General features: G+C 44.0%; 1 protein-coding gene across 1 annotated transcript in view; it reads left to right on the top strand.

The window, feature by feature from the left end:
• CA4 (carbonic anhydrase 4) overlaps positions 1-14252 on the top strand; it is a 29196-nt gene that overhangs the window by 8776 nt on the left and 6168 nt on the right. Inside the window, exons 2-4 of the mRNA XM_081890640.1 lie at positions 10638-10691; positions 11530-11700; positions 13537-13700. Of these exons, the coding sequence (XP_081746766.1) occupies positions 10638-10691; positions 11530-11700; positions 13537-13700 (389 nt within the window). The remainder of the gene's footprint in view (positions 1-10637; positions 10692-11529; positions 11701-13536; positions 13701-14252) is intronic.

The raw sequence follows: 14252 nt of genomic DNA on the forward strand, positions 1-14252 counted from the left end.
TAAAAATTCCTTCCCATATAACACTCCATTCGCTTGTAGAACTCCCAGCCACAAGATGCAGTGATTTTGCTTTGACAGCTTTTGAATGAAGTGTCTGGCCAGTTGGCAGAGGAACCATCTATCAGTAGTTACTCGCCATGGTACCCAAAGCAAACCTCCCTGATTAGAGACAATCAACCCCTAAGGACCAGATGCTGGGAACAACCATTGCTGGCGGGAGGTGACGCTTTCATGAGCTTCAGGGAATTCCCCGCTGCCTGCTTTTGTGATAGATAAGGTACAGCCTTCTCCCTTTTTCTCCCATGGATTTTTTTTTTAAAGAAATGCATGCAACTACAAAAATAGATTTTCCATCAATTTACATGACATGGTGCAGTATGACAGGCCCCTTCCCTGAAGACCTTACAATCTAAAATGGAAAGAAAGCACTAGATAGATCTTTATCTGATGCAGGAAGGCACATTGGAGGTTTTCGTAACCATTCCGTACAGAATCCCTCCATAGGCACGGAAACTTTAATCATCAACTTTAACATCATCAAGTCAATTGCCAAAGAAGCAACATCTCCCGTGATGACTTCTCTGTGTGATGCAAGGGAGGCTCCTGCTGGCTTTGTTTAAGCACCCACAGGAAAGAATGCCATAGGACCAGTTGCCTTTGCCACAGTTTGGGAGAAGGTGCCCTCTTCAACCTAAGAGCAAACTGTCCCCCAGGGAGGAACTCACCTTTTGCCTGGATTTGTTTATTGTTTCATTTAAAGTTAGCTTGGCTTCCTCCTTCAAGTGAGGGGGGTGGCGAACCACACACAAATAAAGCCTCAAACAGGAGCTTACTGTGCCAGAGGCATCCTATTGATTAGAGAATGTCAAGAGGTAACTCTTTGCACAAATGGAAGGGATGTGATCTCTCTCCCACACACTCGCTGCCTATAGCATGCACATGCTAACGGTGTAGTATTTTATTTGCTGTGCATACGACAGCACTGTTCAGGTAGGCAGAAAGACACCTAAAGGGGGAAAAGAGAGAGTGCTTATAAACACAGATAACAACTCTAAATCCTAGATTAAGATGATTGTCCGTGCTTTGAACTGGGCTTTCCAAGCATGGCCAGCCAGCTGGTTCTCTGCTCCAAGTCTGCTTTAAAGGAGTGGTGGGTGATGAAGGATGGTGCCTCGCACTGGATTGGCTCTGCCAATGTGCCTGCACAGTACCGACTTCCCTGCAGGCAAAAGTGCAGCTAGGCCAAAAGTGGGGTTGCAGATATTGCTGCTCTGTCGGGTGATGGCCACCGCTTGCAAAGTGCTGTGCATTCTGCCCGAATGATGTGATTTCAAATTGTGGGGGAGGGTGAAACAGGTCACCAGATGATGTCATTGAGACAGCATGTGGCTGACAGGTGGGTGGTCCTGCCCACCCATCAAACGTCAATTCCTGTCCATCCAAACTAGCATGACCAATGGTGAGGAAAGATGGGAGTTGGCTTTGCTGGCGAGAGTTGATGGAAGATTAAGCCTGCATTCTCCACATCCTTGCCTGACAAGTCTCCAGGATCAAGATGGGGACAGCCACCTGTCATACAAACTTGTGGGGACAGGATGCTGGACTAGATGGGCCGTTGGCCTGACCCAGCAGGCTCTTCTTTTGTTCCTATGAGCGCTACTTTGGGCGTGGGAAAGATGCGACAATTCTTTACCACTGAAGCATTAACAAAATTAAGTTCCGTCTTGTTAAATGGATATAGGTGTGTCCTTTGCCAATGAGCAATTTGTAGGCAAGAGGAATTTAAAGTGCCACATTGAAAGGATAGAAGCACAACAAGCTTTGTAGTTTAAAAAAGTTATTATTTGTGGGGTTGTGTTTGATGAGACCAATATGCCTGGGAACATAACTGCCCTTAAAATGAACTCCACCATTTGAAGCTCTCAAAAGGATCCAGAGTATCACTACTGCAACCCAACAGTGTTTCCATTGCTTCCATTGGGCTCCAGTGCTTCAGAAGCTGCAAGGCTGAACATTTTAGAGTAGGATGGGGGAAAGACCCCTGCCTTAAACCCCAGGGAGATGCTGCCAATCAGAATTAGATGGAATGTTAGCCACTTAAATAACACAGATGGGAACCCAGAAAGAATAGTCCTGATAACACTTTATTCAGCTAACTTAACAAAAACAGTGTATAATTTGAACAGAATTATACACTGAGATGCTACAGAGATGCCTTGTCCTTCTTAGCTCAGGCCTTCTACATAACAGGAAAACTTTTAACCAAACATAAGAAGGAAAAACTCTCTCAGAACTGCACAGCCAATCAAAGCATGTGCTACCTCAGTGAAGATCATGCCTGGTTGCTAAGCAACATCTCTAACTACCCCCTTCTTGGCTAGTTCCCATAATAAAATGCATTTTTGAATGGCGTTTTCACTAAAATATGCATTTCAATGCACATTTCCCCCTAATATATGCCTTTTTTGTACATACTGTTTGGCTGAAGAACTGCATTGCAAAATTCAGAGAAGAGTGAATTTTGTAGGATGGCTGTGTTTTGATTCTTATATTGTTTAAGAAAGTGTGAATTCGGTACATTCACCTTTAAAGGTGAACTGAATCAACTTTGTCCCCCATCCCCAAGCACACATTACAGATTGACACACATACAAACAGAGAGAGAGGTGCCGGTATCTAGTTGTTATGGCTTTCCTGTCTTGTGAATTCATAGAATTCTAGAATCATAGAATTGTAGAGTTGGAAGGGACACCGAGGGTCATCTAGTCCAACCCCCTGCAATGCAGGAATCTTTTGCCCAACATGGGGCTCAAACCCCAAACTCTGAGATTAAGAGTCACATTCTCTACCAACTGAGCCATTCCCTGAAACATGTTATTCCTTGAACCTTAATCAATGTGAAGGGCTGCAGTCACTCACGTTTGTCCCTCGGTGGTAGGATACCTGTCTTGCATGCAGAAGGTCCCACGTTCAATCCCCTGCAGGCAGGACTGGGAGAGAACCCTGCATAAAATCCAGGGGAGCCTCTGCTAGTCAGTGCATACAATACTGAGCTAGATGGACCAATGGCCTGGCCCAGCATAGGGCAGCTTCCTCTGTCCTTGCAATGGGCATGGTGCTTCGAATGGCACACGTCTGACCCAAATAGCTTACAACTGGTGGCTTGGCAACAGAGCGGCTGGGGAGAAGAGCCTCAATATGCTTGGAGAAGTATGAGGGGACTTTGTTTTGTCCAGCTCCCAAGCAGAACGATTTTCGCTACAGCAGCCGCACAGCAGGGATCGAGTTTGGCCTGAGCCTGACAATGGAGCTGATAAGCACAGGAACCACGTAAGGGGAGTCAGAGCGGAAAGGAATGTCCGCAGAAGGGCCAAGACACGTCCCCATCTGTTCCTCCCTATTTGTAATGGGGACAACTGTCCAAAAGGAAACGGTGGCGGAGAGAAGCCACAGGGAGTCGTTCCAAGGAGTCGGTTCTGTAGCTGCAGCTGCAATGCCTAAGCAGGCTCACATACCTAGGGACCTCAGCTGGGAGGAAAGTGCTGAGGGAAGGTTAAAGGGAGGTATGGATAACCCCACCTCCAAATGCCCTTTTAGCTCTGAAACCCCGCAAACATGCTAATCTTTCCTTGGAAGGAAGGTGCTCCGCAATTTTGATAAAAGGTTTTTTTTTTGTCTTGACCTCCCCCTTGCCCAAAGCTCTGGGATCTCTTGAGAAACAAAGCGACGGTATGCAGCACATAAATTCTGCCCCCGAATAACCCCTCTGTCTAAATGTATCTGGGGGTGGGGAATAATTCCCCCACCCCAATGAATCCTAATCTCCAGATTCCCAAAGGGTAAATATATATCTAGCTTTTGTGGAACCTGGAATATACAGACACTATGCTTCTCATTTTTTCTTTCTGAGAAACTAGATTTCTCTCCCTGCCCTCCAATCACCTGTCTACTCTCCCCCCCACTCTGAATGGCTTCCAACAGGGTATTAAAAACACAATAAAACATCAAACATTAAAAACTTCCCTAAACAGGGCTGCCTTCAGATGTCTTCTAAAAGTCCGATAGTTGTATCATTTCATTGGCATCTGGTGGGAGGGCATTCCACAGGGCAGGTGCCACTACCAAGAAGGCCCTCTGCCTATGTCTCTTATGATTTTATTGTGTTATTTCCAGTTTCTGTTCCTCAATAACTGAAACTTTGACACGCAGAGGGAAAGGCTGTTGCTCACTCCGTGACTAGAAAACTGAGCTCTGCATGTGCTCAGAAATACTCCTTCTCTAGGGTGGTGGCTTGGTACTGAAACAGGGCTGTGAGCCACAGTAAGCCACAGAAGAGCCGTAGCTCAAGGTTAGAATGTCTGCTTTGTACACAGGTGGTCCCAGGTTCAGTCCCAAGCATCTCCAGGAAGGGCTGGGATTATTCTCCTTCTGAAATCCTGGGAAGCCGCTGCCAGTCAGTGTAGTGAGAATACTGACCTAGTATAAAGCAGCTTCTGATGTACCTATGATCTTATGCTGTTGTTAACAGCAACTGACTGAGGTTGGGAAGCAACATACATATTTTTATTTTTATCTTGTTGGACAGAGTTGTACAAGTTCTAATTTTCCTCCCCCAACTCCTGGCCAAGTCTCTGCTGATAACCTAAACACATGCTCATAGCTACAATTTAAAGAACACACATATTTGCGTGTTATTGTTATGCAGGAACTAAACCGAGGTGGGGGGGTTAAAACTAGGAAATGGGAAATTCAGGTTACTAAAGTCGGATCAAGAAGAAAGAAAGAAAGAAAGAAAGAAAGAAAGAAAGAAAGAAAGAAAGAAAGAAAGAAAGAAAGAAAGCTGGCCCTAGAGTCCCCACGAGAATGGAAAGAGCCAGAGATTTCTATGGGGTTACACAATAGTTTGTGGGGACACCTTTAGCTGAAGGGACTAATATGCAACACTATTTATTGATTTAGTCACTGCCTTCCTCATATCTCAAGGCAACTAAAAGCAGTTAACAACAACACAGAAAATAACATCAGATAAATTTGAAAACAGCATGAAGGAGGCACCTATGGCTGAGACCAAATTTGTCCGTCTGAGAAAATGTCTTCATTTTTTTCTGGAAAGTGTATATACAGTAGTTGGCACCTGAAGTATCTCAACAAAACAGGGGCTTGGAAGGGGCTAGGCAAGGCTCCTAAATTCACACTTCCTAAAGCAACAAGTAAAACGAAACATATCTGTCCTTCAAAATAGGTACTTCTTCAAATTCTGGAACCGTTCTCCAACCAAAAACTGCACAAAAATGCATATAGTTGCGGAAATGATGGTGTAAAAAAATAAAAAATACCCCTACATTTTATTAGGGGAAATATTGCTTGAAAACATGCAAAATCACATATTTGAAGACATGTCTTCCAAATTTTCATGCATTTTACTGTATTTTGGCGTTTTTAAACAATCTGCAGATTGACTTTGAAATGGGGTAAAGTGAACTTCATGGGGGGGAGGGATGAAGAAAAAATGAATTGGCCGGATTCACCCATCCTTAACAAGGACAAAGGATACAAATCTATGTGCATATGCAAATCTACAAATCTATCACTGCCAAGCGCACACAGGATATTGTACAGTTCTGGTCCCTCCATCTAAAAACAGGCAGACAGGCAGGCAGGCATCAAACTGTGCTTCATGCAAGCTGCGAAGCCAACAAATCCCACAATGTTAGCAAAAGAAAGAGAAGTACATGGTGGACACATTAACACTGCATGGCCTCAACCTGAACGATGGCCGCAGTATTGCTTAGCTTCAGGAAATGAAGCCCTTCTGAGCAAAGCACCATTAACAGCCACCTTGGAAACAGCATCGTTTAATTTGTATCAGAGCAGCTGATGAAGGCAGAAGCTGAAACAGTTTTGCTACATAAATTAAAAACACTTTGCTTTGTAAATCACAGTAATGCGCACATACACACACTTTACAGTTGGGGAGGGAGGTGCAGAAAAAGGCAAGCAACGTTCAAAGCCCTTTTAGTATAGCAAAAACAGGACAGGTTATAAAATTATGCATGGGCATACTTAACTCGGAGTCTTTATATAGGCCACTTAATGGCGTTCTTCCCTGGGTAGCTCAGAACACAAAAGAGGGGTCTCGTTAGTGATTCAGGAGAGACGGAAACTCCTCCTGTCTACAAATTGCTCTCTGGTGCAGGACACATCTCTATACAACTAACAACAGGGCAATTTTATTTCTTTATGATGTTTCAGTGGTAAATAATTACTGCAGCTTTCCCACACCCGGAGTGGCACTCTTTGTCTTGGGTTCCTCTTTAGATTCTGCTGCTGCTGCTGGGGAAGAGCCATAGCTCAGTGGTAGAGCCAGGGCTGTCTTTAGCAGATGCGGTGCCGGGGTGCAAATATCCACTGAGCGCCCCCAAATTACCACGGATAGTGTTGGAGTGGCCGTAGCTGTGCACTGCCAGCCATCCGGGGTGGGGCGCAACTCTCCCCCATGCCATTGCAGGAGAGCAATCAATCCTTTATTAGGCACAGCAAACCACACATTATAATTCAAACACCATATACAGATTGTGGAAAATGTGAATTCAGCATAACAATTTGCATAAATAAAACAGTATAACACTACCACATCACCAACCATTCAAGAACGCAGGAGAGCAATCCCTGCAGAGGCTTGGGAGTGAAGTTGCGCCCCTCCCAAGCCTCAGCGGAGGAGAGCGCAGCTTTCCTCCCAAGCCTTCTCAGGAGGAGAGCGATCTCCGCAGAGGCTTGGGAGGGAAGCTGCATGCCCGCCAGCCTTATGGTTGAAAGGGCGCAGCTGGTGGGCGTGCAGGGAAAGGGGAGGCCACCGGCAAAGCCACGCAGCTACCCCACTTGCTGGGGCGCCCCTGAGAGGCTAGTGCCCTGGCGTGACGCACCACTAAGCCCTATGGGAAAGACGGCTCTGGGTAGAGCATCTGCCTTGCATGCAGAAGGTGCCGGGTTTGATCCTCGGCATCTCCAGGTGGAGTATAGAAAATATGGAGCAAGATGGACTAGGGATCTGGCACACTATAAGGCAGATTCCTATGTAGCTAATAAAACAGAATTTTAAAACACAGTAATGTGAAAGCACAATAATGTGATCAGCAGGAGATTTGGGGCTGACGAAAAGAAGCATGGTGTGCCAAAATTAAGCTATGGAACTCAGTGCCACAATATGTGCTGATGTACATCACAAGTTGTGTGCATGCTCTTGTTTACTCTGCATCCAGTGTGCTCCCATCACTGGTTTAGGAAGCTGTGTACACATGATCATGCCACAATCCATGTCTATACTGTCATTTCCTATGAAATGCTACATTTGAGGTATTTCCCCGCTAAAACCGGATTTGATCCAAATTGAGAAAAAGAACGACCTGGCTGTGTTTTAAGCACATAATGTGCATTTTAAGCTAGTAATAAAAGACATGATGTCTATAAGCAGCAGCAAGCAACTAGTTTCCAGTTTGGCCAAGCAGAGGAGCTCTGAAAAGGCCATAAGAAGGGCAGGAAGGCAACAGCCCTTTTTTCTATTGCAGCACCCTAGCAACAAGTACTCAGGTAGGCTGCTCCTGGACTTGGAGTTTCCACATGGCTTGTTCCCCACTGACAACCTTCATGAATTGCTCTAATCCCTCTTTAGAGGCTGTTAAGCCACTCCCCCAAAGCATCTGAGGTTCTGCATTGGAAGTTCCTCTCCCCTGCCCCACTTGTCCTTCCAAGGCATGCAGAGGTCTCAAGGCTCCACTTGACAGGCCATTGTTCATGGCTGAGCTATTTGGCAGAGATACACACCTGGGGAGGCAATGCTGTTTCCTCACATTGTCCCGAGGAAAACAGACAGAGCAAAATTGGAAAAACAGAGTGACTCCCACCAGGAACAAGACTGGAAAAGGGGCAGATTTGTAGAATGGGGATTTGTAACTTTTTCCTTTGGTCTTTCAGCTACGTGATTTTAATGGCTTGGAGTACTTGCCCTTGGAAGCCTCCATATTCCCCCCCCCCCCCCACTGCTCTCTGCAACCACATTAGACCATGATTTAAACAAAACAAGCAAATAAAAAACCCCCAGACATTAGCTCTGAAATTTGAGAAAGAGGATAAAATTTATCAGATACCGATTAGAAGGATCAGAGTCACACGAACCCTAATCCACTTAATAATATTTGTAGAAATGGACTTTTATTTGCTTTGGCCAAAGGTTTTATCTTTACTTCTAGTTTTTCCCGATCAAATTAGCATCACTCAGCACTCAGACTCTGTGTTGGCTCTTAATTAACAAGGTGGAGAAAGACCTCTGTAAAAAGATAATAAATTGGGGAGTGAGAGGGAATAACAAAGGCATGGATTTTTGCTGTGGAAAGATTGAGTTCATTTCAGCTCAGATGCTCAAAACAAGGTCCTGGGCTCTTTGAGCACGGGTGTTATATGCTGACAAGGCCTCACTCCTGTCAGCAATCGTGCTGCAGCATTCTGCACTATCTGCAACCTCTGGACGAAGCATTAGGGAAACCCCACACAAAGTGCATTGCAGTAATCCAGTCTTGAAGTAGCCGATGCATGAATTAGAAGAACAGCTTTGCAAAAAAATGTGAGTTTTAAGCAAAATCGTGTACAAAAGTGTTTATATTAGAGTGTCAGACTAGGACCTGGGAGACCAGGGTTCAAGTAACCACCCAAGCCATGGAACTGCAGTTCTAGATAGCTGGAGGGCATTAGTTTGGCAAAGACTGCTCTAGATGCTTAGAGATGTAGAAAAAGCTAAGCACTGGGACAAAGGGAGAACAGAGAGAGGGTTGCGCTCAGAAAACACACACACACAGACACACACACAAGAAAGAACCCTCTTGCCCTCCAGAATGCAGGCACTTGCATTAACCACTTAGACCCCGCAGTTTTAAACAGAATCTCTTTCCTATCCCCTCCGATTTCAGGCTAACTCAAATGCTGACATTGCAAGAAACAAGACGCCCTGGGAGAGCTCATCTCACTGAATTATTGAGTGAGATCAAAATTCTGCTGACTGGGGAAATGTTATTTTGCTGCTTCGGTGGCGACCTTTAAAGGACCTCTCCTTTGCAAAGGAGGCACATTGGGACGATATTGGGATGGTGCACAGCCAGGGTTCAAGGTTCAAGGGGGAACCACAGCACAGACCAATTCCAGTTTAAAAAAACCTGATTTTTGGAATATTTGTAACTACTTTCGCGGAGTTGGAAAAGGTTCAGAAAAGGGCAACCTAAATGATCAAGAGGATGGAAGAACTCCCCCATGAGGAAAACTTGCAGCGTTTATAACTTTTTAGATTAAAGAAAAGTCAAGCAAGAGGTGACATGATAGAAGTTTATAAAATTATGCACAGCAGGGATAAAGTGGACAGAGAAAAGTTTTTCTCCCTCTCTCATAACACTAGCACTTAGGGATGTCCAATGAAGCTGAATGTTGTAGGATTCAGCAAAGATTTTTAAAAGTACTTCTACATGAGGCTATGAAGCTCGCTCTCCCTGGAGGCAGTGATGGACACCAACTTGGATGGCCTCAAAAGAAGATTGGACAAATTCATGGAGGAAGCAGGGGAGAGTTATCTTGTGCTCAGGTCCTGGTTGTGGATTTCCCACAGGCTTCTGGGTGGCCACTGTGAGAAGAGATGGACCAATGGCCTGATCCAACAGGGCTCTTCTGATGTCCTTAACTTAGGTCCATTTATGACATTTGCATCACACTTTCCCCCTGAAGAACTCAAGGCAACAAGGATGCTATTTTCATCCTCACAAGCTTGCAGAAGAGGTTAGATGCAGACGGAATGGCTCCCTATTTCCGATACTCAGGATATGGGTACCATTGCTTAGGGAACCTAGGGCTGCCATACGTCCGGACATCGCCAGGATTCGTCCCTTGAAAATGGTGTCCAGGAAGAATTTTTGAAAAGCCGGCTAAAATGTCCTGGAACATCCAGGCATAGGTAAAAAAAACAACAACAACCTTCTGATCTTTCAAAAAAAAAAAAATCTCCACAACTTATTCAGCAGGCTATGCAGAACCATAAGGTTTGCAGAAGTTCACAAGATCTTTGGGAGAAAGGCACTGAAAAACAGCCTAATGAGGTTCTGAGCATGCTCAGTGGCTGTGGAATGCGGGCTGATTGTTGTCAGGGGGAAAGATAGAAAACAAGCTTGGGGAGATGAAATGGAGTATTCAGGAGGAAGGCATCACTGACTGAGTGGAACAGTGAACTCCAGCACCCTATACAACATCTATTTGTTTAAATATTTGTTTAAAAACAACTTCTATATTTCAGATGCTAAACTATCACAAAGCCACTTGGGGCTTGGCAATAAGGGTAATAGAAAGATACTGTCAGTTATTAGGAAACTGCTGCCATTTCCGTTTGTGTCCCCCACTTTTGCACTATTACAGAAGATATTGACTGAGAAATTATCTGTTTTTCAAAGGTGCAAAGTTTCTGTTCTCATTTTAATTACAATTCTTCTCCTTTGTTTCTATTCATATGTGTCATGACTGTTATAATTTTTTTTTAAAAAAATAAAAAATTCTTGACTCCCCACCCCACAGAGTTAATTGTCTAAAGGCTGTTATGATCTCTCTTACAGGAGGAAGCCACTGGTGCTATCTGTCACAGCGATGTCAAAACAAACGCTGTCTAGGTAATTCATAGCAGATTTTAAAAGAAAACACAAACCTCTCAATCGTCTTATAAGTGTGCTTACGTTAGTGTTGGGTTGGGGTCAGGTTGGTGAGCCCATTATTGGCAGCAGGCCAAGGTTGCTCATCTGTGTACCAAAAAGAAGACAGAGATCAATATTGCAAGGAGAGTGGCTGGAAGTAGGAACCAAAGTGTAACAGGGGTGATTGCATGGAGGGAAGCAGTTCTGGGGAACATTTAGAGTGGCTACCACTTTGATACCATTGTAAGAGATGCACATTCACATAAAACTCTTTTGCTCTATAATTTCCCATGTGCATCATTGATAAAAGTCTGTAGTAGCATGGCTATCCAGCCCCTCTGCTACATAAATGGGTCTCCAAACAACAAACTATGGTTCCCAGGATTCTTTGTTGGAAGCCATGGCTGTTTATAAAGTGGTATAGTACTGCTTTAAATGTCTAGTGCAAATGGGACCACAGATAAGTCAGCAAAACAATTGTGCTAAGGCCTTTTGAAGCAGCCAGGTTTTTAACCAGTCACCTTGGACAATACAGTGATGACATGTACTAGCCTCCCAAGCTGGTTATTCTAGATGTCATTGGACTAAGACTCCTATCAGCCCTTGCCAGCATGGCTGATGGTCAGGATGATGGTAATTGTAGTCCAACTACTGTATTCTGAAGAGCACAAGGCTGGCATCTGCATTCCTAAGGCTGGCTAATATTTCAAAAAGCCTGGTTTGCAGAGAGCCTGGTTCATTCAGTGGCACAACTTTCTCCAAGTCCCCCACCCACACTGAAACAATCTTCCCCTCCTGCCCACGGCACCTTTGACAGAACCCCGCCACTGGGTACAGGAATTCGAGGAGTGTGGGAAAAGTCAACAGTCTCCTATCAACATCCTCACCAACGATGTGAAATACGACTGGGACCTCAAGCCATTCAAGTTTGAAAAATACAACGCCAAGCCAGAAAAACCCTGGACAGTAGTAAATAATGGCCATACAGGTGAGAAGTGAAAATTTTATAAGATATAACCTATTGTACTGCAAGAGTAACCGGTGTGGTGTCCTTAAAGTGTTCCCATGGGACTGCACCTCCCATCAGTTAAAGACAGGATCAGGACCGACCGACCTATGCGGCCAGGTGAGGCAACTGCCTCAGGTGGCAGGATCCACAGGGGCAACAGATTGGGATGCAGATCATTCTTCCCCATCGCCCTTGTGCTCGATGTAGATCTTCACTCACCCCTTCTTCATTGGAGGGGAGGGGAGACCATTCTGAAGGTTACCTCAGGTGCAAAGATGTCTTGGGCCAGCCCTGGCCAATATGGTCAATGACCAGGGAAGATGGGAACATCTGGAGGGCCACAGGTTGACCACTTCTCTTTTAGGAGATGCAGGTGGCCATGGCAGCCATCCTCTCTCAGGAGCCATTCCCTCCTATGGAGGAATGGGGTTACCTGCCAATTTTGGCTTTTCTCCATTTCAAGCTTAAGTTTGGTTCTCCACATATCCCCATCAGTTGGAGGTTGTTGTTGTTGTTGTTTTAAAAAGTCCCCCTAGAATTTCATCAGCATTTAAATGTGACTTTCTCCTGATATGCACATATTCCTCCTAATACATCCGAACCCTCTTTCAGAAAGTGCAGATATGGTAAGTTCATCCCACCCTATTCCTGTGACTGTGATTTCTTTTAAATGTTTTCATTCTGGATTTTAAATTGATGTAACCTGCCCTGAGATCCACCGCTGCTGGGTGTAGTAGTAGTAATAATAGCAGCAAATAACAAGAATTATTACCGGTAATTGTAACAAGAACATTACAATAAACTGAACTGAATTTATCCCCCATCACTACTCTTATATGAAAGAGAAGAGTTGTTGCCACTGGCACTTTTTAGGAGTCTCTGTATTAAAAAGAACTTCACACTTTCTAAAAACATTGTGTGAACTGAAACACAGTGGTCCTTTCAAATTCACGCGTAACCAGTCTGTAGAGCATGAGACTCATCCAAATTTTATGATGCAGTTCTTCAACCAATGTTGACATAAACACATTTATTCAATGTGCAAAGTAAATATCTTCATAAAAAAACATACAAACATGCATTATATTAGGGAAAGTTAGGGGGGGAAACTAAGTATGCCATTAAAAACTGGAAACACTAAAATGTTGATTAATTTTTGTGAGGATTTTGTTTAAAACCCCAAATTGCTGCAGAAATTGGGACAACTGAATTTAATATTGGAGAAATGAGCTGCAAGATTGACTGTTGCAATATTTTGGAAAGACCCCATTGCTAATGTGTTTGAAACTTGGTACTAACAGCTATGGTTTGTCGCTTTGATGGAAAGACTTCACGAAGGAAGGCATGTAGTAATATTACTAAAACTGATAGCTTTGATGTGGTATAGCATTGTAAAGTATGCTTCAGCGAATTAACATAGTTACCAACCACTTGCTCCACACGGCTCACTCTGGAAAGACACTCTGGGTTAACAAAAAATTTATATAATTGATATATTCACATTGAAAACAAAGAAGTCATGACTGAGTGGGATGTGAGTGCCATTTGTTCATTGTCACCGGTGTATTTGTTTTATATGAAACCAATAAAAGACCCTTTTTCTTAAAAAAAGAAAATATTAGAAAGCAGAGAAAATATGAGAAACAGAGACCTCTGGTGTGTGGCATCTGGGCATGGCTTGGCTAAAATGGCCTGGTGGGGGCAAAGGAGGTCTGTGGGGTGGAGGTTCCCCCACAACCCCCGGTGTATAATGATAACATGTTTTTTTAAAATAATGAATGACCTGAAAGGGCACTTCTTTTTTGCTTCCCTCAGTCCAAGTGAAGCTTGATGGGACAGCAAAGATCGAGTCAGGTGGCCTCCAGGGGAAATACAAGGCGGTGCAGTTCCACTTCCACTGGGGAGACAGCGAGGGGGATAAAAGCAGGGTGAGCCCTGGATCGGAGCACAGCATTGACGGGAAGAGATATGCCATGGAGGTAAAAACAAAAAAGTCGTGCAGGGATTCATAACATGTCCAGTAAACTCTTGCCCCAGGGCCCTAATTCCAGAGCTCCCCAGACACCCACAAAGAAAGCCTTCTCCACTCGCTTCCAACATAGGGATTGTTCTGGACAAATGTGCCAAGTGTGCACTGAGGCAACTTGTATGGAGCATTCACACATACAACAATAATTTTTAGCATCCTTGCTATGCATTGGAGAAGCTTAAATACTGAATTTGAAAACTGAATTAATGTTGCACTGGTATGGGAACTGGGCAAACTTGCAAACTTATATAAGAATGGAATGGGAGAAACAGACCAACCAACCAACAAACCCAGAATGGTTTTATTAGTCATTGATCTCCTTGTTTAAAGTTTTGTAATCTTAGGGTGATATCTAATGTCAGATTAGACCAGATGAAATTAACGGTCACGTCAAACACAGGTCCATGAATTTCAGTGTATCTACTCTTAAGATGCATGCAACCTTCTTCTTCTTCCTATTATTATTATTATTAGTAGTAGTAGTATCTCACCTTTTCTCCAA

The sequence above is a fragment of the Podarcis melisellensis genome (assembly GCF_964234715.1).
Source record: "Podarcis melisellensis genome assembly, chromosome: 15".
Classification (NCBI taxonomy): Eukaryota; Metazoa; Chordata; class Lepidosauria; order Squamata; family Lacertidae; genus Podarcis; species Podarcis melisellensis.